The 27,693-nt window shown below is 36.3% G+C and overlaps 1 protein-coding gene across 1 annotated transcript; it reads right to left on the bottom strand.

Annotated features, from left to right (window-relative positions):
* Positions 1-758: 758 nt before the first annotated feature.
* On the bottom strand, positions 759-25,930 carry LOC146163240 (cyclin-G-associated kinase-like). Its single transcript, XM_083383016.1, has 21 exons — positions 25,804-25,930; positions 25,638-25,696; positions 25,205-25,379; positions 24,269-24,408; positions 23,917-24,030; positions 23,227-23,328; positions 22,403-22,538; positions 21,975-22,087; positions 12,176-12,551; positions 11,701-11,838; positions 11,153-11,288; positions 10,435-10,570; positions 9,403-9,536; positions 8,140-8,361; positions 6,955-7,170; positions 5,925-6,118; positions 4,762-4,980; positions 3,150-3,992; positions 2,107-2,252; positions 1,545-1,673; positions 759-1,172 (listed from the first exon to the last, which is right to left on the bottom strand). The coding sequence occupies exons 1-21, from the start codon at positions 25,925-25,927 to the stop codon at positions 1,023-1,025; spliced, it is 4,002 nt and encodes a 1,333-aa protein (XP_083239142.1). The 5' UTR covers positions 25,928-25,930; the 3' UTR covers positions 759-1,022.
* Positions 25,931-27,693: the final 1,763 nt, after the last annotated feature.

Below are 27,693 nucleotides of genomic sequence, written 5' to 3'. Positions count from 1 at the left end.
TCCCTTCATATTACTTTAACCAATGCGAGTAAACATCAGATTTTTTTTGTTTGACAGTCAAGGGTCGCGGAAAGCGTTATTTTTAGCAAAATACAATTAGGTTTACAAAAATACATTTTAAAACAGCAAGCCAGCGCAATTAGTCGAAGTAAATGATCCAAACAGGAGAAGTTACACTTACAGGTATGCGTGCATTGTAGGGATAAGCGCGTTGCTAAAATTGAATTGAGCGATTTTTCGTGTGTTTGGAGAGCTCCAGTTGACCAAACGTTGATAAAGCATATAGATTGACCTAGCTTTCTCGCTAAATGTTTAACCCACCAAGAATAACATAAAATGTTGCCTGATAGTTTAGCTTAGGGATTGCGTAAAAAGTAAATTTTTTTAGACATGTTATCGTAGCTCAATTAATTGTTTCCTTCGATGTACATCATACCAAAACCAAAGTTGTACAACACACCAACTTGGTGTTGGATTCCATAAAGATACGCCCTTTTATGTATATTAAAGTAGAACACTAACATGCCTTTCGGCCGGTCGGACGCAACGACTAAACTAAAGTGCACAGAGCATAGCAGGACTAGAACTAACGAAACGCCTCATTAAAGAACAAGCATTCCTAGCTAATAAATAGAGAATTATAATTTAAAAGAAACGAGTGAAAACAGCATTAAAACATGCATAACATCACCCTGGAAAACAATGTTTCATTTGTTTGGAGGGAGGGGGTCTGGCAGAAATTCTAGTTAAGTAACTGTAAAAAAATAGACTTGTATCATTCGTGGAATTTTTTCTTTTTGAAAACCTAGTGCCCCAATGGTTTAAAAAGAAGGAAATGCTTTCTTCCGTTAAAAATAAAGAAAAACCTTAGGGCGCTGGACATTAAATTTCAAGAGGAGAAAAGCTGAAATAAGACTCACACTTTTATCTAAAAAATCAGCGGAATATAGCAAAAACGACTCTCAAGTCGCAAAAGAGGAGGAGAGATGAGGAGATAGTTGGAAGATCAGGATGAAGATTAATCAGAAGAGCGCCTGGCTGCCTTTCTCCTCAAACTCTGCCCAAGCGTCACTGAGCTCCATGAAGATGAGTTTGGCGTATTCCTCGTGCGGTTTGCCGGTCGCTTTGTCAGGATGGACGACCAGGCACGCCTTGCGGTAGTACTTCTTCACCTATCAGCAAGAAAACTTTTAAGGTATTTACGGCCTTTATAAAGATACAGTCTTTTATATACAAAAAACCTTATTTATATGAAAGTACAAAAAATATGGATATATATTTAACTATTTTTATATAAAAAATTAATAGCCTTAATAAATCCCAATTTATATAGTCCTGGTAAATGAGCGTGGTACATTTTGGAGCCTGATAAACATCCGTGACGGTGCCCAACACGTTTTAAGCCCTATTTAAAAAATAAACTAGTTAGGCCAGGTATATTTCGATACTTGTGCAAAAAGACACGTACGGAGGCGGTGTAACACTCGCATCGCTTTTTTTTAAGCTATAAGTCTTAATCGCCGTCGCAACAGCACAGTACTCACATCGTTGGGTTGAATGAGCTGGTGCATTCCACAGGGTTGCCATTTATTCTCTCCTTCCCATAGAACTGTGTGTAGAGTCGATATGAGAGCTCGTACATTACGTTCCTTGCCTTCGATCCAGTCTAAAATCTAAACCACAAACCAAACAACAATATTTAAAAGTGTTTTTACATCAGAATTTTGATCTGTCGATTCAGTAGTCCAGAAACTTTTAAAAGCAATTACCTCAATCTTAAAACCAATACCTTTGAACTAGCCACACAATTTTACACTCGTAATTCAGTAATTTTTTTATTTAAAGGTGAAGTAGTGTTTTTTAACACAGCAGCTAGAACTACTAGTAAGAACCAAAGATATTCTGCTTCAAGTTCATTTATATTTATAGCAAACTCAGATTCCGAATCGAAATGGTTTCGCTGTTAAGATTTTATAAAAAAAAACATTCTTCGGAAACCTTGTCACTCACAGTACAGAGGAGCGCCTATACGTTGTATCATTTAAACAAATATGTTTCGATTTTCAAGCTAAGAACTTGGAAAGGGAAATAGAGTGAGGATATTACCTTTAGTTTCTCAGGATCTACTTCGGAGGTTTGCGCCTCCCTCTTGAGATCCGCCATCTTCCTCCTCGCATCATCCTTGGTGGCTGTGAATCCGCTTCCGGCCAGAAGATCGTCAAACGCTCCCTCCTTCATCTGAGGCTTCACATCTGCGAATAAAGAAGGTCCGGGTGACTCATTCAAACTAATACGAGCTTCGCGGGAACGAAACTTGGAGAACGGCGAAAAAAGATAACAATAATATATATTTCGCCCGACAATTTGCCACTTCATTTGAGGTTTAACATCTGAGTAGTTAGAAAAAACACCGAAAGTTACGTGAGGAACTTGGCGCAAAAGATAAGCATTGATTATGCGAGAATTCTGCAAGAAGTCAGAAAAAAAGATTTCGGAGCTAGATTCGAACTCATATCCGTTGGAAAACGTGACCACTACTCCATTATAGGGTCGCCATTACCCACCAATTCCTGCAGTATTAGTGATTTATTTGCGCCTGTGCTTTAAACGAGCGCAATGAGTATATAAAAAAGCTAAAACAAATGAAACATAATCTGGAATTGTGTATAATTTAAGCATAATAAATCGCTTGTGTTACGTAATTTAAACATAACTTATCTAAAAACAAACCGGGGTCGCATGTAAATTTTGATTTCAGTTTAATTAAATTGGGGTCGGATAATAAACAGGTTGGAGACCAAGAGCTTCACGGAAACGAAATTTAAAGAAGGGCAAAAAAAGATGACAAGAGTATGTATTATGTATGTCGTCCGACAACTGAGCAACCAGTCATAAAAAGTGCTGAGGGGATGGATTCGAACTCATGGCCAGGGGGAAACGCGACCATTGCTCTAACGACTAACCTATCAAGCACAAACTTAGTTGTTGCATTGTCCAACAAATATATTAGTAACATATTGTCAGTGAGCAATTATTCGCAAAGAAAATTGCGCAAAAAGTGATGAGACTGGAATTGAATACAGCAGGTAAATGTACTATTTCTAGTGTCCATGTTAATAAAGCGGACGCATTTTACAGAAATCACTTACTTGCTTTCCAGTTCTGTCCGCTCGACGCAAAGTTGCCGCCGAAATAGTTGGGCTGGGATTTCTGAGGCGCAACATTTGGGGGTGCTTTGGCCGCGTGGGCGCCTCCTCTGGCCATTCCGGCGCCGCTGGGGCGCGCGTGGTTCGTTTGGCCGCCCATGGGGGCCTTGGCGCCGGCGTACTGGCCCTGGTTGAGCGTTTTAGGCGGTGCTTTACCGAAATTGGCCAGGCCAGCAAAAGGGTCAGCGGTGGTCGGTTGCTTTTGTCCGTTTGTCATCGGCGAATGGCGACCTTGGCCCGTCATGGGTGACTGGCGACCTCCAACGACGCTAGACGCTGATTGGCTGCCACGGGCGGCGGCTCCACCGGTCGGAGCGAAGGGATCAAAGAGGTCTTGTTGTGGTGCTGGTTTTGGTTCGGGTTTGGCTTTAAGCGGCTCCTGAGCTTTGCTGGAAGCACTGGGGTTGCCAAAAGGATCAAAACTTGCAAAATCGCCAAAAGTGCTGGAAGCTGCTGCTGGAGCTGCTGTTTTTGGAGGTACAGTTGAAGGCTGGCGACTCTGCCGTGTGAAAGACGAAAACGGGTCAAAACTGCCACCGTCTTTTTCGCTTTTCGGCGTTTCGTCATCAAGACCCCCCAACAAGTCAGGGGTCTGGCCCTGTGGCTGCGACGCCCCTTGGGGAACCCCCGATAGCAGGTTGAAGTTGGAACCGCCCGAGGGGGCCACGTTGGCGGGTTGTTTGGGGGGTGGGGAGGAGGAAAGGCCAAGGAGGTCAACATCTGCCGGGGGATCTGGTTGACTGGGAAGGTTTTCTTCGAAGTTGGCTTTGAAAGACGGGGTTTCGGCTGGAGAAAAAGTTTGTGTTACAGTGTTGTAATGAATTAGGTTAATCAGTGCACTTAAGTCACTGTTTTCAAATTACTTAGCTTGACGTAGGTCTTTTCGTCAAAATGACTTGACTTAAGTTGTTTGGCAAATAACTTTACTTAGACTTAGGTCATTGTGTCAAATAACAAGGGTTTAAATGAAGTGATGGAATCGACTGTTGGGTCTATAGATACGGAGCCACAGGCAGTCAGGCAGCTTAACAACACATTTTTTGTTGCAATTTAGTATTGGATTAAAATCCTAATAATTTCCTAATCAAAACAACCGGCAATAAACCATCCGTCATATGAAATTTGAGCTTAAATATATTCTGCCCCAATATAACAGGTTAGAAATTGACAAGCGACAGTGCAAATAACAGTATTTTTAGAATAAAAACTTAATTTAAAGTAAGTGTAAAATGTCATTCGTCGAGGTGTTTCAATAAATATGGGATTGTGGCTTGAATTGTTCATAGAGGCAAACTTTTTTTTATAGACATTCAATTGTCCGAAAGCGCATAAAAGTACCTTAATTACATGTTTATTGTTTATTTAGCACTATAATCATCATAGTTGTAGTAATGGAAAGATACACACACATATGTGTTTAACAACTGTGATCTAGCCCTTCCAGTCTGCGGTGGCTTTCGGGTAATTATAATAAAATTTCAAAAAAAGAGAAACTTGTGAAGTTGTGATATGTGTTATTGTGATATTTGAATAAAATCGGGAAAAATAAACTCACTTTTGGTTGCTGGTGCATTGGATTGTGGTGGTTTATTGTTGGTGTCTTCCCAATCCAAGGTGGAAAAGAAATTGCCCTCCGGAACCGCGGGCTCAGAGGCTGGTTCTGCTGCCGGCCGACCGGGGGCCACAGCGGGCGGGTCAGGGCGTTTTGGTGCCGACCTGGCGCCTCCCTTGACCTTGTATGAGATGGAGGGTTTGGCGTGATCCTCGGCGTGGCCTGAAACGCGAAATTATGTGAAAATAAAATTATATTAAAATCGCATAGAAGTACGTATTTAGGTATTTAGAAAATAAAATAAGTATATGGAAATGCGAGTCTAACTTATACTGGAACAGTGGTCCCAACCGCGGCTCCGAGAGCCACATGTGAATCCTAACTCTCTTTTTAGTGGCTCTTAGGGTTCAAAAAATAAAATGATTTTCCAGAAGCTCATTTTCGCACGAGTTCGCCCGACAACAGCAGGTGTTTTTAGATTGGTTGTTTGATCACGTAACTTTGTGACGTTATACCTAAAACTTTTCATGCCCCCTGAACAAAAATACTGGATCCACCCATGAACATAACATAACGCCATGTCAAAACAACTTTCGAAGAAAGCTTGTCTTCTTTAGTAAGAAAATAGGACGTTTTAGAGTAAATGAGAAGAGAAAAACTTTGCCTTCTTTGATATATTTTCTGTTATTAATTTAAGTTTATTTTTAATAAATTGCTTGCTCTTTGGTTCTTTTTTTAAAATCGATGGTTCAAATTTGGCTCACATGCTTTCAAAGGTCAAGAAACACGGTACTGGGAGCTATAAAGTCTACAGCCTCATGCTCTAGAAACAGTGTTATATTGGCCAAAGTATTTTGGGCAAATGACTTGGGTTGAAATGAATTGTTTTCATTAAGCACTTTTCACTGCCATCATCCATGTGCAATTTCATTCACTATGCTTTGTGTAAAAATAACACCTCCCAAAAAATGACTTAAAAAATGTTTATTATTATAACACAATTATTAAGAAAACCCTAAATTTCATTAGAGAATAGCTTTCGGCTGATTTAGAAAAATAAAACGGTTTGAAATACCAATCGTCGCCCAAACCAGAACATGGCTCAGTAAATGTACAGAAAGAAAAATAACGTCGCATTTTTGTCACGAACTAATTTCCCCACTCACCGAACTTGTTGAGTATCTCCTGTTGTTCCTCTCTGCTACTGAACAATAGCTTGGGATTGAGTCCCTTGGTGTTGAACCCGGACCAAAGGTCAACCGGGTTCGACTGGCGCTCGTCGCTGTGAACCTCAACACTCAAGGTCACCTTGAAACCGTCCGGGTACTTTTCCTGGATATCACGTGCGTCAAGGTCGTAGCTGGAGAAGAACAGAATGTTTTTTTTTCTTTTAAAAGGATCGTCTTATAATCGTATGTGATCATCTAATAAATGTATGAATACGACGTTACCACCAGTGGATTAAGTAAGCCGAAACGGCGGAAACAGTGTTCCGTAAAAAGGTCTTTTTTCACAAAGCCATGTCCTCCATTTATGTTTGCTTACTTTAGTTGCAATTTGATCATTCTACTTTCGTCCCTGGATGGTAGGATCATCTCTAACAAATTTACGTTTTTGTCCTGGTTTTATCTTAAATCACAATTTTAGATAGGAAGTGAGTTAGTCGTTGCCCGAGTCAAGGTTTGGTTTCACGAGAGTTAAGGTAACATTTTACTTTTTTATTCGAATAATTTAGAATTGTTTAGTTACTTAACTCTTTGTCGACCTAGTAACATCTCTATTTCTACAGTAATCTTTAAAACGTAAAATTTAACTTTTTTAAAGGCTCACATGGTGATCTGACCAGAATATAAAACAAATGCTCTTAACACAGCCCCCAATTCTAGACAGGTCTTAAAATTCAAAACGTAAAATTTAACAATTTTTAGTTGTTATCAACATTTTTGCTCAAATTTTATCAAAAAGTTTTAAATTTTTCACACTTTACTCTAAATTCAAAACACTTAAAACTTAAAACGAGGAATTCTTATTTGTCTTAAAACGTAAAAAATTTAGTCTCTGGCATGTTAAATTGTACTTTTGTTAATTTGTTTAAAATTATTACTAATTACACTTTACCGTAAATTCAAAACACTTTAAACTCAAAACGAGAAATACTCATTCAAAACGTATATTTAACTATGTTTATTCCCTTACATGTTAAACTGCACGGCTGTGGCATTGGGCGGCACAAAGCTGGTGTTGAACTGCAGCTGGAACATCCTGATGCCACTCTGCTTGCCTTGAAGCTGTAGCTTGCCTCCCAGGATCTGACGAGCGTGGAATAGTGTGACGGCGACGTCGGCCGACGAATCGCCGCCGACGCGGGCGTTAACGTCGATGATAGCGCGGTCGTCTTCAACTGTGAAAGGCCTGGAAATAGGAAAAGTTGTGCTGGTTTAGTACAAATTTTAACAGATTCTCGGGTCTGCATCTCGGTGGATTTGATTTTGTAGAAGTTCTAATGGATTTTTTGTCTGAAGTAAAGTGCCAAGTTGTTTAGAATTAGATATTAGTTTTTTATGGTTTGACTTTAATTGTTTTTATAAAAATACGCCGCGTATACTGCTCTCCTCGTAATAAAATGAGTAAAAGACAGACGACATTTAGTTCTTACGACAAAAGACTCTCTTCAAACGAAATAAGTTTGGAAATTGTAAAACTAATACAATCAAACTTAATTATTAAAAATCATAATAAAAGAGGTTATGGGAGTTTGTGTTTAATTGCAGCTAACGATTTGGCAATTCATCGCCTTACCTTCAAATGGGCGATAGATACGTACGGTCGTTTAAAATACCGAGAAACACCATTAGAAAAAAATAAAATGACAAAAAATGAAACAATTAAAAGGGGTACTTTAAAGTAATAATTTGTCTTAACTATTATTGAATAAGTTACTTATTGATAATATTTAACAGTAAACTATGCACGGATCTGTAATATAGCTTGATAATGAATTGCAAAGCCAATCCATTTTTGCAATTCATCATCAATTTTAACTTTCCAACAAAAAAGCCCCATACAAAAATCATTGGGTTATACTGCTCGTAGTACGAAATGAGTACTGATAATACGGGCCTGGTAAACTGTATTAAGTGTTCACTGTTCACCCAACATTTATCAGCCAGTTACGTCACAATGGGTCGCGATGCACAATCACCTCATCGCCTTTACATTTTTTTAATTTTATCTATTTTGCTTGTAAGACCATTAACACCACAATCGTCGGACAGTAGTATTTTTGTCTGAAACATCGACTTTCGGTATCGCAATAAAACGCCAAGCATCGGACATCGCTCCTAATGACGTCACAATGATTGCGTCACGATCGACAATCACCTCATCGCCTCGTAGTCGGCCGATGTTGAAGTCACACGCGTATCTCCGACGTGGACCTCGCAGAAAGGTCGACAACCGTTCCTCTGTCGGTTGAACAGCGGCACAGGGGACATTTCGATCTGCTTGATTGTGACGTGATAATGGTGCGGGGTCCGGGGGGCAGCGGCGCCGGGGGCCAGGGGCTTCTCGGGCCCGGTCAGGTCGCAGATGTACTCGATGTACCTGGAAAGAAACGACGTTTAAGTGTTTTTTTAAGGCGGAGACCACTTAATAATTCTGATTGTCTGTCTAATTCAGGGGTTCTTAAACTTTTTTTATCGCGGACCCCTAAAATTTCTTTTTGATTCGCGTGGACCACGGTAGGCAACAAATTTTCAAGGTTGACGTCATAAATTGACGTCACAATCATATATACTTTTAAAAATATGCTCATGATTTAAGTATAATAGAATCTAAATACATTCAATTCTAAAGCGTTTTATTTTTAATTGAAGACTGATTTACTTTTTAAATATAGACCTACACTAATACTTCTATTTGGCCTTGATGGACCCCTTAAATTAGTTCACGGGCCCCTAAGGGGTGCATGGGCCCCAGTTTAAGAACAGCTGGTTTAATTAGACGAATTAGTACATTTTTTTTAAGTACAAATAACTTTAAGCCATGTAGCTGAACTTTATAGGCAGAAAGTGCCAATCTTGGTGTACGAATATTCAGCATTCACATATTTAGAAGAAAAAATACAATTTCATTTAAATTGATTGTTATTGATTTAAGCAAATTCTTGTTCGGATTTTAGATTAATTTCGTTTTCGCAAATTCGGAAATCTAATTATAATCTATTAGGTGAAATTGAAAAGCTTGATTTCTAATCTAACTTGAAGCCGGTTTCAATTCATGGGGGTCACAATTAAAAATTCACTGTTTCAGTTTAAAAAATAGACATTGCCTTCAATAATAACTTTTTGCTTGTCAAGTTCAACTTTAACAAAGATTCGCTATTAACACAGATTAGCTAGAACATTGATCGCTATTTAATCAACATAATCTTTGAAAAAAGCAGAATTGGGTTCTGTTATAAACAGGGTAGTTTAAGAGTGGCTTATAGTAGGTACTCGACCTAATTTAATATCACTTAAACGCAAATATAAGTAATATGGTACAAGTATGGGTAATATGCTAGGTACTGTACCATGTGTACCACGGGCATATATTTTAGGCACTGCACTTGTTGTAAATTTGTTTATATTCTGGGTAGTGTACCTTCTGTACGACGGACTTATTCCGGGAGGACCTCTCTTGATGCTGAACATGAACAACGCCGACTCAGCAGTGGTGAAAAGTCCACAAAGCACGAGAACCGAGCACAACACAACGGCACTCTGGGACTTGCCGTCCTATCAATTTATAAAGTAGTTGCTTATAACAAGATTTTGACGAAAAGTAAGTCAAAACAGCTTTAACACAGTATTATAATCAATAGTAATATATGGAAGTTCGCAAATATTGAAGAATAAAACTATGCTATATCGTAGTATCGATTCTTGTATTATACTACGGTTGTATCATTGTAGATTAGATAGCTAGTTTAGTTTTAAGACGAACGTTTTATATCTAAGATAGTTTTCTCTTTTTTAATGGAAGTAAATAAAAATGGCGGCATACACGAGTCGAAAAAAGCATGTCGTTTTTCTGGAAGGAAAAATGGAATGACTAAAAATCAGAGAGTTATAATTTTGCCTAAAATTTTTGGTATATAGGAATTGCAATAAAATACACAATGCCGGATATCCATAGCCAGTAAGCAGGGACATGGTTCCCAAACTGTTAAAAAAAATGGCTGTTCTCATTATTTTTCTTGTTAAATTTCTGAACACGAATTGAACACAGCCAGGGGGCAGCTGACTAGATGGCTTAACGGTCTTTTGCCGCCCCCTGGAAACTACGACGCTTCTTTTTCATTCCAATTTTTTGCATGTATAAAACCCTTGTTCCGAAACAAATTTAAATCTACCTGGTGGATTCATTGCACTTAAAAATAGATCAAAAAAGAGCAACGTCACTACATAATAGTAATTTAATTAATTGACATTTGTTTAGCTCCAATCAAACTTTTTATTCTGGGTCAGGTTTAGGGCTAAGATTTATTAATTGCGGTCAATTGCGGCTCTTTTTTAAGATTTATTATTTGCGTACCACTATTTCCTTGGTGATCATTAGGGAACCACTGACCTAATCAACCATGGAACGGCCAGAACGTTGCACTCCCTAAGTCCTAATTATCTCTACACTCACAACGCAGTGTATGACGGCGATGTTGTTGGCATCTTTCCGCAGCCACTGAACGATGTGCTTGCAAGCTGTGATGAGGACCTTGAGCGATGGAGCGGAACGAGAGTTCCAACCGACGTTCACCACTCGGTGGTGGAACCTGAACAAGTATAAAATAATGACAACTGTCTGATAACATACCAATTTAAGATGCAGGGTGTTTACCGTTAATAGTGACACGCCTTATAGAATATTTGTCTGGCCTAACAAAAAAAATCTTATTTGGTGTTGACTTTTTAAAACGGATGAATATAATTTTTTTCCATTTTCTGAAAGATTTCACCAGAGGTACAAGGTTACTGAGTTCAAATTAAATATCGAATTCATATTTTTACTGAAATTACCCTTGATATTAAACTCTACCAATGTATGTAAAAACAGAGCAAAAAATAATTTATTTGTATTTTTTTTTAACTTGTATGCTACTTGCTGGCTCAGGATATTTTTGAGTACCCAAATCAAACCTAAGTCATAAATGTAAAAAACAATTTAGCCAAACAAAGGCAGCAGCCAATTTTCGCTGCCTCTCCATACTAGGTGTTTAACACATAAGCAATGAGAAAATGATTTATAGTAGTGAACATTTTTCAAATTGTTCCTTTCCCAGGTATGACAAAGGCACACATGCACAAAAAAGCCCTGAATTTAAATCCATTCATACTTTTATTGAATGCGTACATACTTGGCAGAATTGTATTGCCGAGTTGACAAGTTGAACACTGCATAATGATCTTTGTGTCTTGCATCGAAGTAAGCACAAACATCGTCAATGTTGTTCTTGTATGTTGCCTCCATACCATCAGCAGGGAACGACATAACTGCAAAGTAAGCATATTAGAAGTGAAGGCACGAAGAAAATTAAGGGATTTTAAAAGCAAATGTTGTTTAAATTTCTAAACACGGGCCTATGTTTAATCACAGGCTGACAACAAAACATTTTTGAGGGGTAAGAAACACTTAAATAGAAACTAGTAACACTTATATCACTTAGAAAAACACCAAAACAGTTTTCAGTTAAAAAAATACAAAAATGGTTTCAACACTTAAAAGAAAGTGGTTTCAACTAAAATACAACAATCTGTCATGTGAAATAGTTAAAATGCTTATTTATGGCCACTATCTCATTCAAAATGGCAGACATGTTCGATAATGGTCATGAATAATTTATCAAGTCTTCCACGGATTTCAAAAAACATGTGTTGTTGTCATGTTAAGATTGTGGCAGCTTACCGGCCAGTTTTGATGTGACATAAGTAACGTCTAGATCTCCTTTGGTGTAGTTGGCAACGGTGTCACGAAGGTTGGTAAAGAGCTTGCCCGCTCCACCTTTAACCATACTGAAGATGCCTGCTGCATCTGCATTGCTGCCTGCAAAATAACAGCATTGTAAATTGTTTACATAGCTTCAAAGCCATTATTTTAGGGTAGCTTAAAAATAAATATGTGTAATAGGCATAGTTAAAAAGTTGCCTTAAATATTTCATTGAGTCTATTAGTAAAAAAACTATTAGGGGACCTGTATAAAACAAAAAGGTTTCATATTAATAGTATGACTCTCTTTAAAATTAAGAAGCATATTATGCATTAATATTACTATTGAACTTCCCAACAAACACATTAAACCCGGCAAATCGAAAAATTCTCCCAAAAAATAAAAACTTAAAAGATTTGAAACAAGCATTAAAACCAACTAAACGATAACCACCATATTCATCATTTGGCGAGTTTAAAATGCATTCATCGTCATCATTTGCATCAATAACATCTTGTGACGTTTCCACAGCATTATTAACATCCGACGATTCCCACAAGTTCATTGATTCTTCCTCATCGCTCGGAGCACACTTGTTGTACTTGCACTGGCCGAAAGACCAGCTCGGCTTTTGTATGCTCATTTCATTCCATGGCCTTGACACGTTCAAGTCCAAAATGAATTTTTTTCCTTTCACTTCTCGGATGTTGGACTTCTTCGGCGAGGGCGACGAACCAACAGAACTGGCGTACTGCGAAGAGGCTTGATTTTGGATCTGATTCTGGTTTATAACGGCCTTGTTGATAAAGCTGGTGAACATTATTATGTCCTGGTTGATTGTGTGAAGATTCACAAAAGATATTCCATGTCAAATTTTGCTTTGAGATAAAGCCTTGGCTTACACAGATTTCTATCGGATGATGCTTTTGTATTTTTTAAGTTACAGCTAAAACAGTAAATTTTCGTACACGTCTGTAACTAAATAAACTTAATAAACAAATAGTTCTTAAACTGTGTGTTGCTACACCATGGTGGCTCGTTTTAGTTTTGAAGAGTGTCGGACAATGTTTCCTTTTTGTTTAAACTCAATTGCTATAATAAAATCCTTTAAAAAAATGTTTTACACCAACAAGTGCCTTTTAAATATTTGTTAAGAAAAACTGCAGCAATTAATTTTTATTTTGTGTTATTACCAAACAACTAAATAAAAATTATTTCCTATTACTCAGTTATTCAGAAGCCCAACAAATTCTTCTAAAGTTGTCGCACGGAAACAGCATTATAAACAGTTTAAATGCCTATATAAATACAAGCCTCAGACAAACCTCGTTTACATGTCTGAGATCATATTCAAATAAAGTTATCAACAACACTGCACTGTAGACGCATCAGAAACAAACTTAGCGCAAACAGTTATGAAACAACATTTCCTGTAATTTACCTTTTCAGAAAAAGAGCGACACACACAAGTTGTGCAATGCTGGTGGCAAAACCGCTAAAACACTCTCACTAATACAAAGCCCAAAGCAGCAACTCAGTGCTATTTTAACTACTCAGGGTAAAATTACCAGGATTTTCTGTTAATAACTCTCAGAGCTTTGGTTTAAACAGTTTTATATTTGTGGTAAAAGGTTCTAAATTACTTCAAAACACCTTCTGAAAGAGATTGCTAAGGTAGACAATTGTAAGATATGGCAAATCGCGGACAACTTAATTCAATTCAATTCAATCCAAAACGCAGAACAACTAGTTGGCATCACTATTCACCAGAAAAAATTAAATGATGTAACAACTTATTTCTTTGCCGCAGTGATATTTAGTTTTTGGGTTCGAATAGAACAATCAACGACTATCAACCAATCAGTGCTTTCCAACTATGTTTAAAATGATAACTACTTCTGCATGGGCTTTGAAATTCTTACTAACTACGGCCATCAACCAAGTTTATAAAAAATCAAGTGCGTCGTGTGTCAACAGCATGTGCCAATCGTTTGCAGCTGTAAAAAACGTCGAACTACTTATCAAGCAACGCTAACACCCCTCTACGCGATTGCGACTGTGTACTACTGCCTTTCTGTAGCGCCGATAGTTTAAGAAAAGTGTTTAAAATCAATGCGAGCGCAAAATAAGCCCGTTCCAGTTACGAAGCGGGTCGATAAAACGTCGGAATCGAATTGGAGCTGTACAAGTGGACGAATCTCTCTGCCTTCTGAGTGCCAATTGAGACGCGTGCAAAATACACGGGCCTTTAGTGGCTTCTGCTTTTTTTTGTTCTTGACTTCCAACTGGGTGGAACTATGGAGCAACTTGGCATTCGTTCAGCGGGTCGTAAAAAGTGAGTCTGGATACGGCAACACTACAAGTCTGGGTTTCCAACAGTTTTCAGTCTGCGACGTATTTTAGTTTGAACTAAAAAAACGCGACCTTTTAGGTTCAATTGCAAAAAAACAGAACATTAGCCGTTATCTACTTCTGAAAGCATTTGTTAAATCAGTGTTTCTCAACTTTTTTCGCGGTGACTTAAACTAAATCTAAATACTGAGCTTAAGTTTAAGAGCGAAACTTTAACGACCCCATTCTCTTAACTGAACTTTTTGTAACTTAAAGTGAACTTAATTATTATTTGCTAATACTTCCGCAATTTCCGTAAATTGTGGAGAGTCTTGCTAAAAACTTGGTTTGCAAATTAACAGTAAATTTGCGTTTTGAAAGGTAGAAAACCTCTCAAAATCTGACACTTGCCAAACTTTTCAGTCTGCGACGCAGTGCAGTTTATTTAATTTTTTCTCAACGCTTTTTAGGGTAAAAAATGTTAAGGTTAACTTATAATCCAATACATAAAAAAATACCAAGAACGTTTTTTTTCTTTTATCATCCCTAGTAAAATTTACAAGTCACTTCTTATTTAAAGTTACTCATTATTTCAGCTGCAAAACTTTTTTTTACTAGGACAAAAACAATAAGAGGACTATTTTTATAGGACACAAACCGGTTTATGATAGACAGCGAAGAATTTTTTTCGTTTCTTTCGACTTGGGCGAAAGGCCGGCGTAGTTTGAGAGCACGTGGCATTAAAAATTCACTAGTTCGGTCGTTGTCTGTCTGGCAGCTGGCATGCTTAAGGTGGACCAACAAGTACAAAGTATACATGAGAGAAAGTGTTTAAAACTTTCTCTGGGGTTTAAAACTTTCTAAGGGGTGGATTGCCAATGAAACCAATGTGGAAGGTAAATCAAATTATTTAAAGTCCAATAGCCACCAAATGGACTTTTTTAATTAGCACAATTTTTTTATTTTTTTTTTCTGTTTAGTGTCATGTTACTGATCCACAAGTACAAAGTATGCATGGCCCATGGGATAGAAGGCGTTTAGCAAGAGTAATTTGCTGAACAAACTTTCAGTAGCAGAAATTTTAAAAAGCACAATTAATTTATTAGCAGAGCGCGATTTAATATAACCTACAATTGTATCTTCGACAAATGTTTTGTTTTTTTGTAGACTTGCTACTAAGATTGTGAGTCTACATGTTTCAGCATATTATTCTGATCGTAACCCCGTTTTAATATAAGCTCTCAGGTTTTAATTTCCCTGTGGGGTCTGTTAAAATGTAACGCAAGGTACAGATACAGTAGTAGTTCGTATATGCTAAGCCAATAGCTACGCTAATCAATTATAAGTTTTAACATCTAGCCATTTAGACTAAGTAACACCTTTCTATAGTAAAAAATCGAAACGCTAATTAAAGTCGAAGCTCTGTTTTCATCCCAGTTTTATTGGCCGACGAACAGCAATAACTGTGTGTGTGGCGCACTTAATGTGATTGTTCCCAAACGCTTCCTGACAAGTATAAAAGTTTGTTTCCGCCCCGGCAATAAACAAGACAAAACACTGTATCTTCGGTCGGTAACAATAGGCTAAAGATGTTACGAAAGCTGGCGTATTTTCACGACTGTTTTACGCAATTAAAAGATTTTTGCTTGACCGTAAGAAAAACACGCGGGACGGTAAAGTTTGCTGACGAGATTAATTCGCAACATATTGTTGGAATTACTGCGATAACTGCTTTTCTTCGACGCCAAAAGCCGACTAATTTCCTCCAAAGAAAGTTCACGCAAGTTCAGTCCGCTATGAGAAGTGCTTGTCGTCGTCGTGCACGCTTATTGAGTGAGTTAGGCTTAGGTCTTAATGCACGTTAAATTGCGAGTTGGTGTGAATTAAATGAATATATGATTAGCTACAACAAGAACTAATACAGAATGAAAATCGAAATAAAAAAGTGATTGGAATTCGATCTTGCGTGATAATTTACTAAACACAAAACACAATCTGATTTGCACATTACCTAAACCAATTGGTTGAGAAGCACACAAACCGAGGTGTTTATCATTGCTAAACCTGTAGAGTCGCAAAAAGTTTTTTAGAAATTAAAAGCGACGAACAAGTAAAAGTTTGGAGATGCCATGTGTACGTCATAATAGTAGGTCCGCAATGCAAATTTAAACCCTCAACTAAGTAACATTGCACACAGTTATAAACACAGCGACCGTCACTCGTAAAATAGTACAGCTGGTCAGTGTTTTTTTGACCAACAATATACCTGCGGGACGAGGCAATAAATCACTGAAAGTCGTAAACCGGTTGAACTAATTGGAAATAAACCCGAGGGAAATCATACGAGGCGACACATTTTCGCGCAGAGATAAAACGTCAATAGTAAGGGATGTCCGATAATGATTCCCGATACCTGATATTTTAAAAATATAAACAATCGCTCATCCGACACCAACTTAATGACGTCATTATTTACGTGAAATAAAAAACTGATTAAATTAAAGGGTGTAAACGCAATGTTTTAAGAGTTGTGAGATAATAATTTGCTTAAGCGCTCAAAAACTTGATACTTTTACTGGTAATATCCTATTTTACAAAACAATTATCTCTTAAAATGGAAATCGCTCAGTTAGATCCCAAATTATTACCGAAAAGCTTAAATTAATTATGGGCAGCGATACTACTCTGGTATCCTATCACTCGCCATTAGGTATCCCCTTCGATAAGATTTTAATTTTCGCACATCTTTAAAGTCAACACACTAAAACGACTTTTCAACATCAAGTGTTCAAAATATAAGGATAAAACCACTTGACTTTGAAGTACTTCAACAAGTTTTGAGCACACACACTTAAATATAAAGCGATCGACGAATTCACGAGTACGTTACGTAAACTGGTTCAAGAGCTACGCAAGTCCCTAATTTGTCTGGAGTGATGACCTAAGGCTTCCTGTTAATAATGACGTCATAAACTGTGTGACGCGAGTAATGTTTGTCCCGAATCACCCCTAAAACATAGATTGTTAAAAAACTGATACATCAATGGTAGAAACAGCATTATTTTATCTAAATAGAGAAAAATTTAATAAGTGAATTTCAATTGGGTCAAATTAGGACTTTAGAGACTTACGGAGAGTTAGAAGTTAAAAATCTTGTCGCTAATAGGTTTCTGGACTCGATAATTACTAGGCGGTCACCATTAGTCGCAACTACCTAGATTACCGCCATGTTACATCACAATTACAGGTTTGGTGATGTCACAAAGAACGGTAAACAGTGGCGAGTTTTTAATCAGGTTATATAGTTCTTTGCTACAAAAGTTGCACTGAAATACACTTTAACTGTAAGTGTAATTCGCATAGCACCAGAAAATCTGCTCGTTCATTTCGTTATTGAAACTACGATTGGTTTTACTGCGAAATTAGCACGATCCTTTTTCAGTATTTTGCGTTGATGCTATGGAACAACTTTCTGTTTTATTTATTCATTCTTACGAATGTGTGTATTTGTGGCGATAAATAAAACGTAACTAGTCGTAATACTTGCAATTTTTTCACGTAGTAGAAATATTAAAGCCCATTCAGAAGTAGGCAGCATTTTGAACGTTTTGATTATCTCTTTATTCATTTTCAACATCCGACATAAAAGATGTTTCCACTTCGTTGTCTATTTTAATAATTTTATACGTCTCACTATAACAACATGGTTCAAAAGAACAGACATGGCATTCTACAGATTCAGCAGCTTTAGACGATGTTAAATTGTCTGGCAGATTTAACAGCTTGCATCAAACGAAAGAACGAACAAATCTTTACAGTGTCGCCGTTTTGCGCGTGTGACTCACATAGGCGTATCCTGTCTATTTCTGAATACTGTAACACTGGGGTGAAACACAACGCAACAGACACCTCGTAAAAAATCATTTTAACAAATGACTTCCCCCAATGGCAGCAACTCTTATCAACAGCGTCTAAATAAACAGGAAAAAATCCAAACCTTGCGAAGTATAATTGAAAGGTTTAGGCAACTAGGACTTTTGAACAGTGGAAAAAAACCTTAGGCCAAGAAAAACTCAAAACACGGGACAGACCTGGTAAAGATACTGATGGATGTACAAAATTGACAAAGTTCATTGTAGCTCTAGCCATTGTCAAAACGTAGTAAGGAGGTCGGTCGTTTATCAATTTATAATGTCGATTCAATCTTAAATTTACATATCCTTGAACCATCTTTTACGTATGTCAAAACAGCATACAACCGGCCATCATATTTTGAATGAAAATAATTGAGTTCTACTTGCGTCAAAAAATTAATTGATATTGTAAACCTCGAAACACTTATAATGCCTTTGCATCTCTTTAGAAACCTTATCTTGCACTCAACTAACAACATAAAAAACTGTATCACTGAAATTTAACACAGCTATCTTTCCACTGTGTTACACTTTACAGTACAGTCTTACAACTAAGACTACTGTAGACATTTTACTATTGAAAAAGCCAAATCCGCTAAGATAAGTTCATTCTGTGGTCGAAGCCTTCTCTTCTTTCTTCGAGAGAAAAAGAAAAAGGCGCGAAGCTCTTTTCCGCCACGCAGCGGACACGTTTCGACGTCTTAATTTCCGACACTAAACAACTCCCTATTGGGAATTTTTCTGTTTACAAAATCTTTCGAGTGTTTGGAGTCAACAACTTTGTGTAGATGACAACAACCAATATGGAAAGCTGAAATCTCATACGACGTTTGGTAAAACTGTTTTGTTTTTTCTTTTTCATTCCATAAGAAGTTCACTGATGATGATACAATCGCGTGTCGAAACGTCTTATTTATGATGATGTCGATTTAGTTGACCTATATTGGGCTTTGACAATCATTTTCAGGTGGTTAAATTATTTTATTGAAAAATAATAATATTTTGCCAGTTAAAGCCATTATACAACAGATATGCCATAAACACTAAAATATATAAAAATCAGTTTAATTGCTAGGTTAAAAGTTTTTAAAAAACATGTTCGTTGTGAAGTTGACATTTGTGTCCTTTCAATAAGGGTTTAAACCACCACAAAGGGCAGTGCTTGTTTACTGAAATTGTTAACCTGGTTATCAGGTTATCGCCGGAATGCAAAAAGCAAACAAGGTAATTATCCGCAACAGACAATCTTCGCTTGGCAAATATTTAAAATAGGTTCGTCTGTCATATATTTCTTCAACCAACGTTTCGGCTTACTATACGGCAAGCCTTCGTCAGGGACTAACACACACAGCCAACAGGACGCAAAATAAAATGACACAAAGAAAAAAGGAAATTTATCGCTTGACTAATGTCTAGCACTATAAACACTTGGAAGTTCAGAAAGCCCATGCTGAGAATATGCATTCAAGTCAAAAGTGACCGGAGAAAAAAATGCGTTTGCCAACCATAGATAAGAAAATAAATAAACTGAATTGATCGCAAACTGAAAACAATTCGCCTTCGACGTACCGTACAATTGAAACTATCACTAACCATTAAGAAAAGGGGCCAGAAAAACGAAAAGCAGAGTGGTAACACTTTCTTACCGTTAGAGTTGGCGCTGTGCTGTGCTGGCGCAGATTCAGGGACTGCTTGTGCTTTTGGGGCTGCAACTTGACCAGAGGAAGACCGGCACTAAACAACAACACAGAAATTATAGGTTTGTGAGCAGGGATAACAAAGTTTCGCGTCGGAAATTAAGTGGGGAGGGGGATTTCAGTTAAAAGCGAGACAAATTTAAACCAGTTTACGTTCTACATGTGTTGGCGTGTCTTTTGGAGTTTATCTTGTTTCACTGAAACTTTCATCCATCTATAACCAGGGTCACCACATTACGTTCGGGCCATATCCGGCATGCAGAATTAACTGTGGCGGGCGTATATTTCCTCATGAAGATAAAGTTAAAAATGTTGCCGCATGGAATTTCAAAAAAAATCGTCGAAATTTTAAAATACACGATCAAATCACTCTAGTTTTCGATGAATAGTTATTTATATCTGACTGCAACTTATGGCTGGTCTGGCACTTGACCTGTTATTTTTTGCTTGGGGCCATTTGACTTTAAGTTCAGTAATTTTACAAATGACTTGACTCTGACTTGGATCATTTCAAAATGGCTTGTTTACAACACTGGTTTAATAGTTATTTACCAATAACCAAGGTAATAATAAGCTCGAAACAAATTATTATAACCGGCCCCCGATTACCAGGCCTTAAGAAAAAGAGTTTGTAACCACAGCTTTATATAGGTTAAGGCGTCATTGCCATTTAAAAACAAACGTTTTGGATACTTGAGTTCGAAACTAGGTCTGTCTAAAAAATTACAGAGCAAGGCGCTGATACTTCTGTCGATTAATCAATGTACTTCAAGAACAGTCCAGTAAAGTAAGTTCCAATCTCTTTGTGTCAAAATCAAACGATGACAGACTAGGGCGTGATGCACAAAGCGGGACAGCCAAACAGCATAATACACTTGTGGGGGTCACCAAACTTTTTCTTTAAGGGTCTGAATAACTGTAGGGACCGACGATTGCGGACAGGAAATTAACTTTGTGTTGAACAAAATTGACTTGATTAATGGCACTAAACAAAGAAAAAGAAAAATTACATTATAAAGTATAATAGTGAAATTTTTAAAATTTTCGTTCATTTGAAATGTCGACAAAAATACCTTTTTTTACTTTTGACAAGTTTAATTTAGCTGCTTAAAGGAAATATGCTGTTAGCCGAAATAATTACCCACGCGGTTTGTAGTTTGGTTAAAAAACAAAGTTTGGATCTGGAGTTAAAACTAAACCTAGTTCTAAAATATAGAAATTGTTTGAACCAAATACATTTTTTTTCCTTGCGGAATCCGTTATTGGATTTTTTTAAATCGGTGCAACTGTGTCAACGATAAAAAAAGAAAATCCCCCCATCTGCAGCAAAAAGTATTACGCACTCGCTAATTGACTGGCCCATAATTTAGCAGGTATTTATCAATTTAGGAAATAAATTGATGCCCCATTAGCAAATATTTGGATTTTGGCGAAAAACGGTGTTCGTAATATTTAGGGGGCAATTTTTAAAATGTGTGTTCTCTTTTTTTAGCCTCTTGTCACAAAAATATAGTATCAGACTTTCTATTATGCACAATTTTTTCTCCAACCAAATCGTTATCTCTAACCAACCAAATGGTTAAGTCAACTGGTCCACTTTCACTGAAGTTCACATTCGTGGTAATATTGTAGTCATAAAAGTGGGAAAGCAAAACGAATACATTTTACACCTAGAAATTTTCGAGGTATTTTTAATCTAGTTTATAATTTCGAATAAACTGTTTTGTGGTTTGGCCTTTACCTAGCAAAAAAACAAATGACATTAAAACACAAAATACACAAAACAAAGCTCTATAAGGCAAGTAAATTTTGTTGCCTCATTGACCGTGCTAGTCGTGTTAATGAGGGCAAGTCTCGATGCTGATTGGACAATCGATGTACAACACAGCACGAATTGCACAAATGGCGATCATGTAGAGCCCTGTAGCACTCATACAAGCACTCAATCAAGCAATTAGCATTGCAATATGCATCCAATTGATTGGCTGCCGTAAATTTTCACTACTGCAAGGACGTTTATAATTGTACACACAGCGTCCAATGTAAATGGTATGACTGCTACTAAAATTCATTATCAATCTGAATTTTTTTTAACTTCTTTAAATCGTGATAATATATAAATGTGAGCATTTGGTACGACTCCTATATTTTGTTGGTCTGGAAATAACAAACTGAATGTTTGACAATTATTGCCTATAAATAAGCTCTACTTTTACGTGTTTAACAGATATTTCTGCTACTCTGAAAGCAAAAACTTTTATTTGCAGTTCATTTAAAAAATCATGATAAATCAAAGAGAGCATTTCCTACCGAATCAATTCCTGTTCTCGGGTTAATATTTTTCGAGACAGCGAACTCTGAGACTTGCTCGCAAATCACAGCTGCAGGTGGACGATGGTTCGGGTTTATCTGAAGAATCGCCCCTTCAAAAAATAATTTAAAGTTTGAAAAACATCTTCAGAAATAAACAAACTTTATTGTAAACAAAATGGCCCAGGGTAAAGGGTTTAGCAAATTCAGTATGCCAATGAACATTTGAAAAGAACATGACTTTCACATTCTTAATATAATTTTGTTGTTTAAACCAGCATTTCTCGACTGTCACCTAGAAGTCCGAGGAACAGTCTTTGTACAAACATATAATATTTTAATTATTATAAACCTAGTAAAACTCAAATTTGTAGTTTTTATTGACAAAACACACAACAATTGTATAAAACGTTTACTCATGAACTTACTAATCAGTGGATGAAAGATCGTGTAGATCTTGTCGTTTGTCGGAATGTTAAAGTTTGCATTGACGATTGCCAGCCTCGCCGAATCCTCAAACGGGTGTTTCATAAAACACAACAAGTACAGAATGCAGCCGAGTGCCTAGGAATGGGAAAGTACTGGTAAACTTTGTAATGCACATTGGTTTCATGGTAATAATACTTGAGACAAATATACACAATATTTTTTTTAGATTTTATGACAAATTCCATCAAAAATTTAATACAATTTGACTTACGTGGTGCCATCTGATTTTAAAATTTAGAACTAAACAACTACAGTAACCAAAAAAGATTGTAATACTATACACCAACTTGAGACAAAAATACACCAATTTGTAAACACGATAAGCTGATTTGAAAGTCACAATGCATAATTATACAGGCTCCATATCATTAAAGTCATTAATAGCTGTTGAAAAAATTCCTGTTTAGGCATACATACAATCGATCTTAGTAATATTATATAACTGATTTGGTGTATTTCCTGATTGAATTTTATTTGTGCATTGGTATTTGTGTCGCCGAAATGTCACGGATAAAATCAATTGACCAAGTCAAAAATGTGTTAAGTGATACATCTTTAAAATAAATACAGTAAGAAATTACATACAAGTGCAGTGTTTTTTTTAAGGTGTTTTGGGGGATTTCTCCAGCGGTTTCCCAAAATTTGGACTTGCAACTACAGTGGCTATTTTTTGGTATTTAAATGAAACACTTGCGGTCTTTTAAAACTAATTAGCGGTCACCCAAACCGAACCTTAAAAAAAAAACCTGTACAAGTGTCTTACCCACACATCCTGCATCTCATTAATAGGGTAGTTGCTGTACATATCAATCATCTCAGGCGTCCTGTACATTGGCGTTGTGTTACGCAAAATCTCATCTTCAACCTGTGACAAAAAAAGTTTAAATCAGATTTTGAGAGGACAAACCATAAAATATTATATCAGAATAGTAGTGAAACTGAATAAATTAGGCATTTGACAAAAATTTAAAACTTTTAACCTAGAAATGATACATTTTGTTTTCTTATGAGCAATGACAGTTCCCATATAAATACATTATATTTGAAAACACTGTTAAAACCTTTTTTTATTACAAACAACAAAACTACAACATCAAGATTGTTGGAAGGTTTAAATATATACAGAGTGGGCCAAAAAAGTAGGTTTACAGTTATAAAAAGTAGGGTTTGGGTCGAAAAGTAAATTTATTGTTTTGGGGTTTTTCCCATACACCTTGTTCTTTGCAACACCCCAAAAAGAAATCCATTGGTGTCAGGTGAGCGTGGTGGCCATTTAATGCTACCTCTTCTTCCAAGCCAACGCTGTGGAATAACTGTAAGCCTACTTTTGGCCCACCTGGTATATATACATATATATACTGGAAAATCCTAAAATTATAGTTCCAAAAAAATATATATATATTCAACAATGTGATTTGAACACAGTCACTTCAATGATAAAATACAAATTTACCTCAGCTCTCATAGCTGCTGTCCAGCTGTGATCAGGGCAATGAGTCTGTGTTGTGGCACTTCCAAAATCACACAACTTCACAATCCCCTCCATCGTTATAAGCAAGTTTTCAACCTGATAACAAGATAAATATTGCTGGCTAGTTGTACAGCAATTGTATGCTTAAAATTGATGTAACTTAGAGATATAAAAGCCGAAAGGTTTTGTAACTGATTATTATTAATTGAAAATTGTTACCCATAACTGTATACATCTCAATATAGCTATGCTTAAATAAGAAAAAAACAGTGGTTTTCATTTCTATCAAACTAATGTTAGGCCAAAAAAATCAAACTTTGAAATAAGCACAAACCTTTAAATCCCTGTGGATGACAGGGGGCTGTTGTTTGTGCAAATGTTGAACTGCTGAGCAGGTTTGGTAGTAAGCTCGCATAATGTCGTTCAATGGCATGGGGCCTCCCCTTCTCCGCATTACATCGACAAGCTGACCACCTGAACATAAAACTTTAAGGTTTACACAAGGGGTTCTTGAACTGGGGGATAAAGGCCCCTTGGGGGTACGCGGACTAGTTTTAGGGGGTACATGAATGCCCAGTTAAACTATTAGCGTAAAGTTTATAAAATGATTTTTCTTAGAAAACAGATACATTTGAAAACGGTTTGGCGACTTTGTTTTAAGTGTATTTAGACCGGATGCACTGTTATATTTAGGCAGGAGTTTGACCGAAAATTGAAGTTTTTTTCTTATTGGTTGGAATTTTATATTGCCATCTAGAAAAGGTTTATGATGAACATAATCCATGCGGACCAAACATTTTTTAAGTCCGCATTAAGAAACGTTTAAGAACCTGTGGTTGAAACAAGAAAAAGTTATTAAATGTAAATATTGCTGTTTACAGTATTTAAAGTTACTTGCTAAGATAGGAAAATGGCTTGTGACAACAAATCCAGATGTCTTTTGAATACCACCCTGCTATTAGCTACTAACATATTTATTAGTAAATTTAATCTATTTCAAAATTTATTTTAAAGAATATGAAATAAAATTTTTAAAAATATTTCCCACACAAGACCAATTATAAACACGTCAAAGGTAAAATCATTTTTTTTAAAACTACATAAAATTTAGTCGTAATGTTTCAAACATAATTCTGTTGGTTAAAAAATATATTTTGTCAAAAACAATCAGAATTTTTTAAAACCTTTTAGCTGTATAGATGTACCTACTATTACAAAGGTATTTAAGATTAACAACGTAACCAAATTTGCTAAATTATTCATGTACAACCTTGACAAAGCTCTGTACATAAGAGATATTCCTCCTGGCCATGACCCGATTCCGCCTTTGATATCGAGGCAGCGGAAATGTACTTGACGATGTTTGGATGACCCGATAGTTTCTTGAAGAACTGAATCTCGCGAATTATTTCTTTACTCTTGCTATCTTCGTGGGATAGTAAACGCTGCACAACAATAAATGATTTCTAAATACAGGTATTTGTTTTAGATTTGCTTTAAACTTAAAAGCCAGCAAATTATATATTTTATTATTAGCACAGTGTAAGCATAATTAAGGGTTGCGAACAATTTGACAATAAAGTAAGACAAAGCAATTAATGTTAAACTTAACTTGGTCATACAAAAGTATGCATTATTTGATGCCTATTGATTAATCTGAACCTCTAGTTAAATCTTTTTTTATGCAATTAAATTAACAAAACCTTTAGAGCAAATGACTTTCCACTTGAATCACTTGCTTCATAAACAACAGCGAATCCACCTGAAATAAAAAAGGCAATTTAAATTTGTATGACATTACACAACAACAACACACAATAAAAATTAAAACAAGTATATACATACTAAACATGAACTATAGACATATACCTTCTGCAATAATTCGGTTCACATAGAGTTTGTATTTTCCGAGCTCAACATTTGACCCGACAAAGTCATTATCTGACGAACCCCCAACACCAACCAAGTCCAAGGCTGCTTGGAAGAATGACATTTTAAAAATAATTTAAACCTGAATTCAGAAAACAAAGAGGTTAAGTATCTACGAGGAATTAGAAGTAAACTAGACATTTTAAAACAAGTGTCATTGACCTTAACATTTGTTTAAAAACCTGTATAACAACAGACTAAAGCTTTTGTATAGAACATGTTGAAATAGTTAAGTAAGGTTAAACAGAAAGTATATTTATTTCTGGCGCTAGTCCAGAATCCTACCACAGTTCTAAAATCAAGGCACAAAATTTGAGTTAAAATGCGGGTTAGCGGTAGGGTTTGGGTGGAGCAAGTATTATTATATTCTTTATTTAATAATAATACTTGACCCACCTTAACCCAAACGCTAACCCGCACCCTAACCCAAATGGTGTTTTGTTGTGGTAGGATTGTAGACCAGCGCCTTATTTCTTGGTATTTTATATAATTAAATCACTTAAAATAGATTATAACATAGGCCTTTAAAACCCAAAATTGTTTAAAAAAGGGTTTAATATGCCGTTAACAACCTATATTTCTTTCTAAAACTTTTATTCATAATGTCATATTACAAAAGCACAACAAAAATAAAAATTGAGAAATAAAATGTTTGATCAAAGTAGTAACATCAGTCATTAAAGTATACAAATCATTTTCCTTTCCCGTGCTACACTGACTGATACGTCAACTATAGGACGGCAAAGCGAATCCTATGATACCGGAACTGGAAATTCGATACTATGGCAGTTGAAATGCACATGGCGAAACTCTCGTTGCGACACGCAACATGAATACAAACATCTCACACGTTTTAGTCCTATTATTTTTAGGCTTGGGCGTTGAGCGAACGAGTTTTCACACTTTCATGTTCATTTGTCATACCTCAAATTTTTTCAATGACGTTCACTTTTTACGAACGTCATGTATCAAATGCAATGATGCGTGTCGTAACGTCACCAGACCGTAACAGGTACAATGAAGGTACGGTATCATTTATAAATTTCAATAAAAATACTGTTTTATTGTCTTTTATATACTTCAATGGAAGCATCTATTGAATGTCTTGGTTCGTTTACAAATGCTCTATGTTGTATTTGGGTTCGTTAGACTTTTAAGAAGAAGCAAGTTTTTTAGAAGATTGTATTTGATTTATACAGTACCTGCAGTTTTTCTTGAAAAGGCGTCAAGAAAGAAAAAAGTAAACCTTCTGTTTTTTTCTTATCACTTCCAGTTGAAGTTTAACGTTGCGTGTAAAAACGAAATACGGGTTAAAAGGGTTTGTTTATGAAAAACTAAAACTACCGTAATAGGAAAAAGCAAATCTCTTACCCTGCAATAATAATACTACTTTGTGTGATGCGTTTATTGCGTAATATTTTGTTTCAATTGATAAAAAGTGTCTTATCTGGCTTATCTGTGTTTTGTTTTGCAACGAATGCCAATTTGTAGAGCTAAACCTTCATATATACTGTTTTCCTTGGATTACTTAGCATATATTGTTTGTCCTGAAATTCAAATCCTAAAAAGCTATAACCATACAAACTAAATGGGAATTTAAAAAATATCACCCAGCTTTGAAGCTGTGTGTAGGGGTATGATAAAGCAGCCTGTTATAAAGTTCCATCTTGCTTTTGTGCATTGGTTAAAGTAGTACTACTATAAATGGCCCTAATCTACAATCCTCCCACAACACACGTTATTTGGGTTAGCGTTTGGCTTAGGTTGGGTCAAGTAATATTAATTAAAAAGGAATATAATAATACTTGACCCACCCTCATCCAAACTCGC

Source organism: Ascidiella aspersa, chromosome 2 (assembly GCF_963924565.1).
Source record: "Ascidiella aspersa chromosome 2, kaAscAspe10.2, whole genome shotgun sequence".
NCBI lineage: Eukaryota > Metazoa > Chordata > Ascidiacea > Phlebobranchia > Ascidiidae > Ascidiella > Ascidiella aspersa.
The sequence above is the reverse complement of the archived record's forward strand: the minus strand, read 5'-3'. Positions and strand labels throughout refer to the sequence as shown.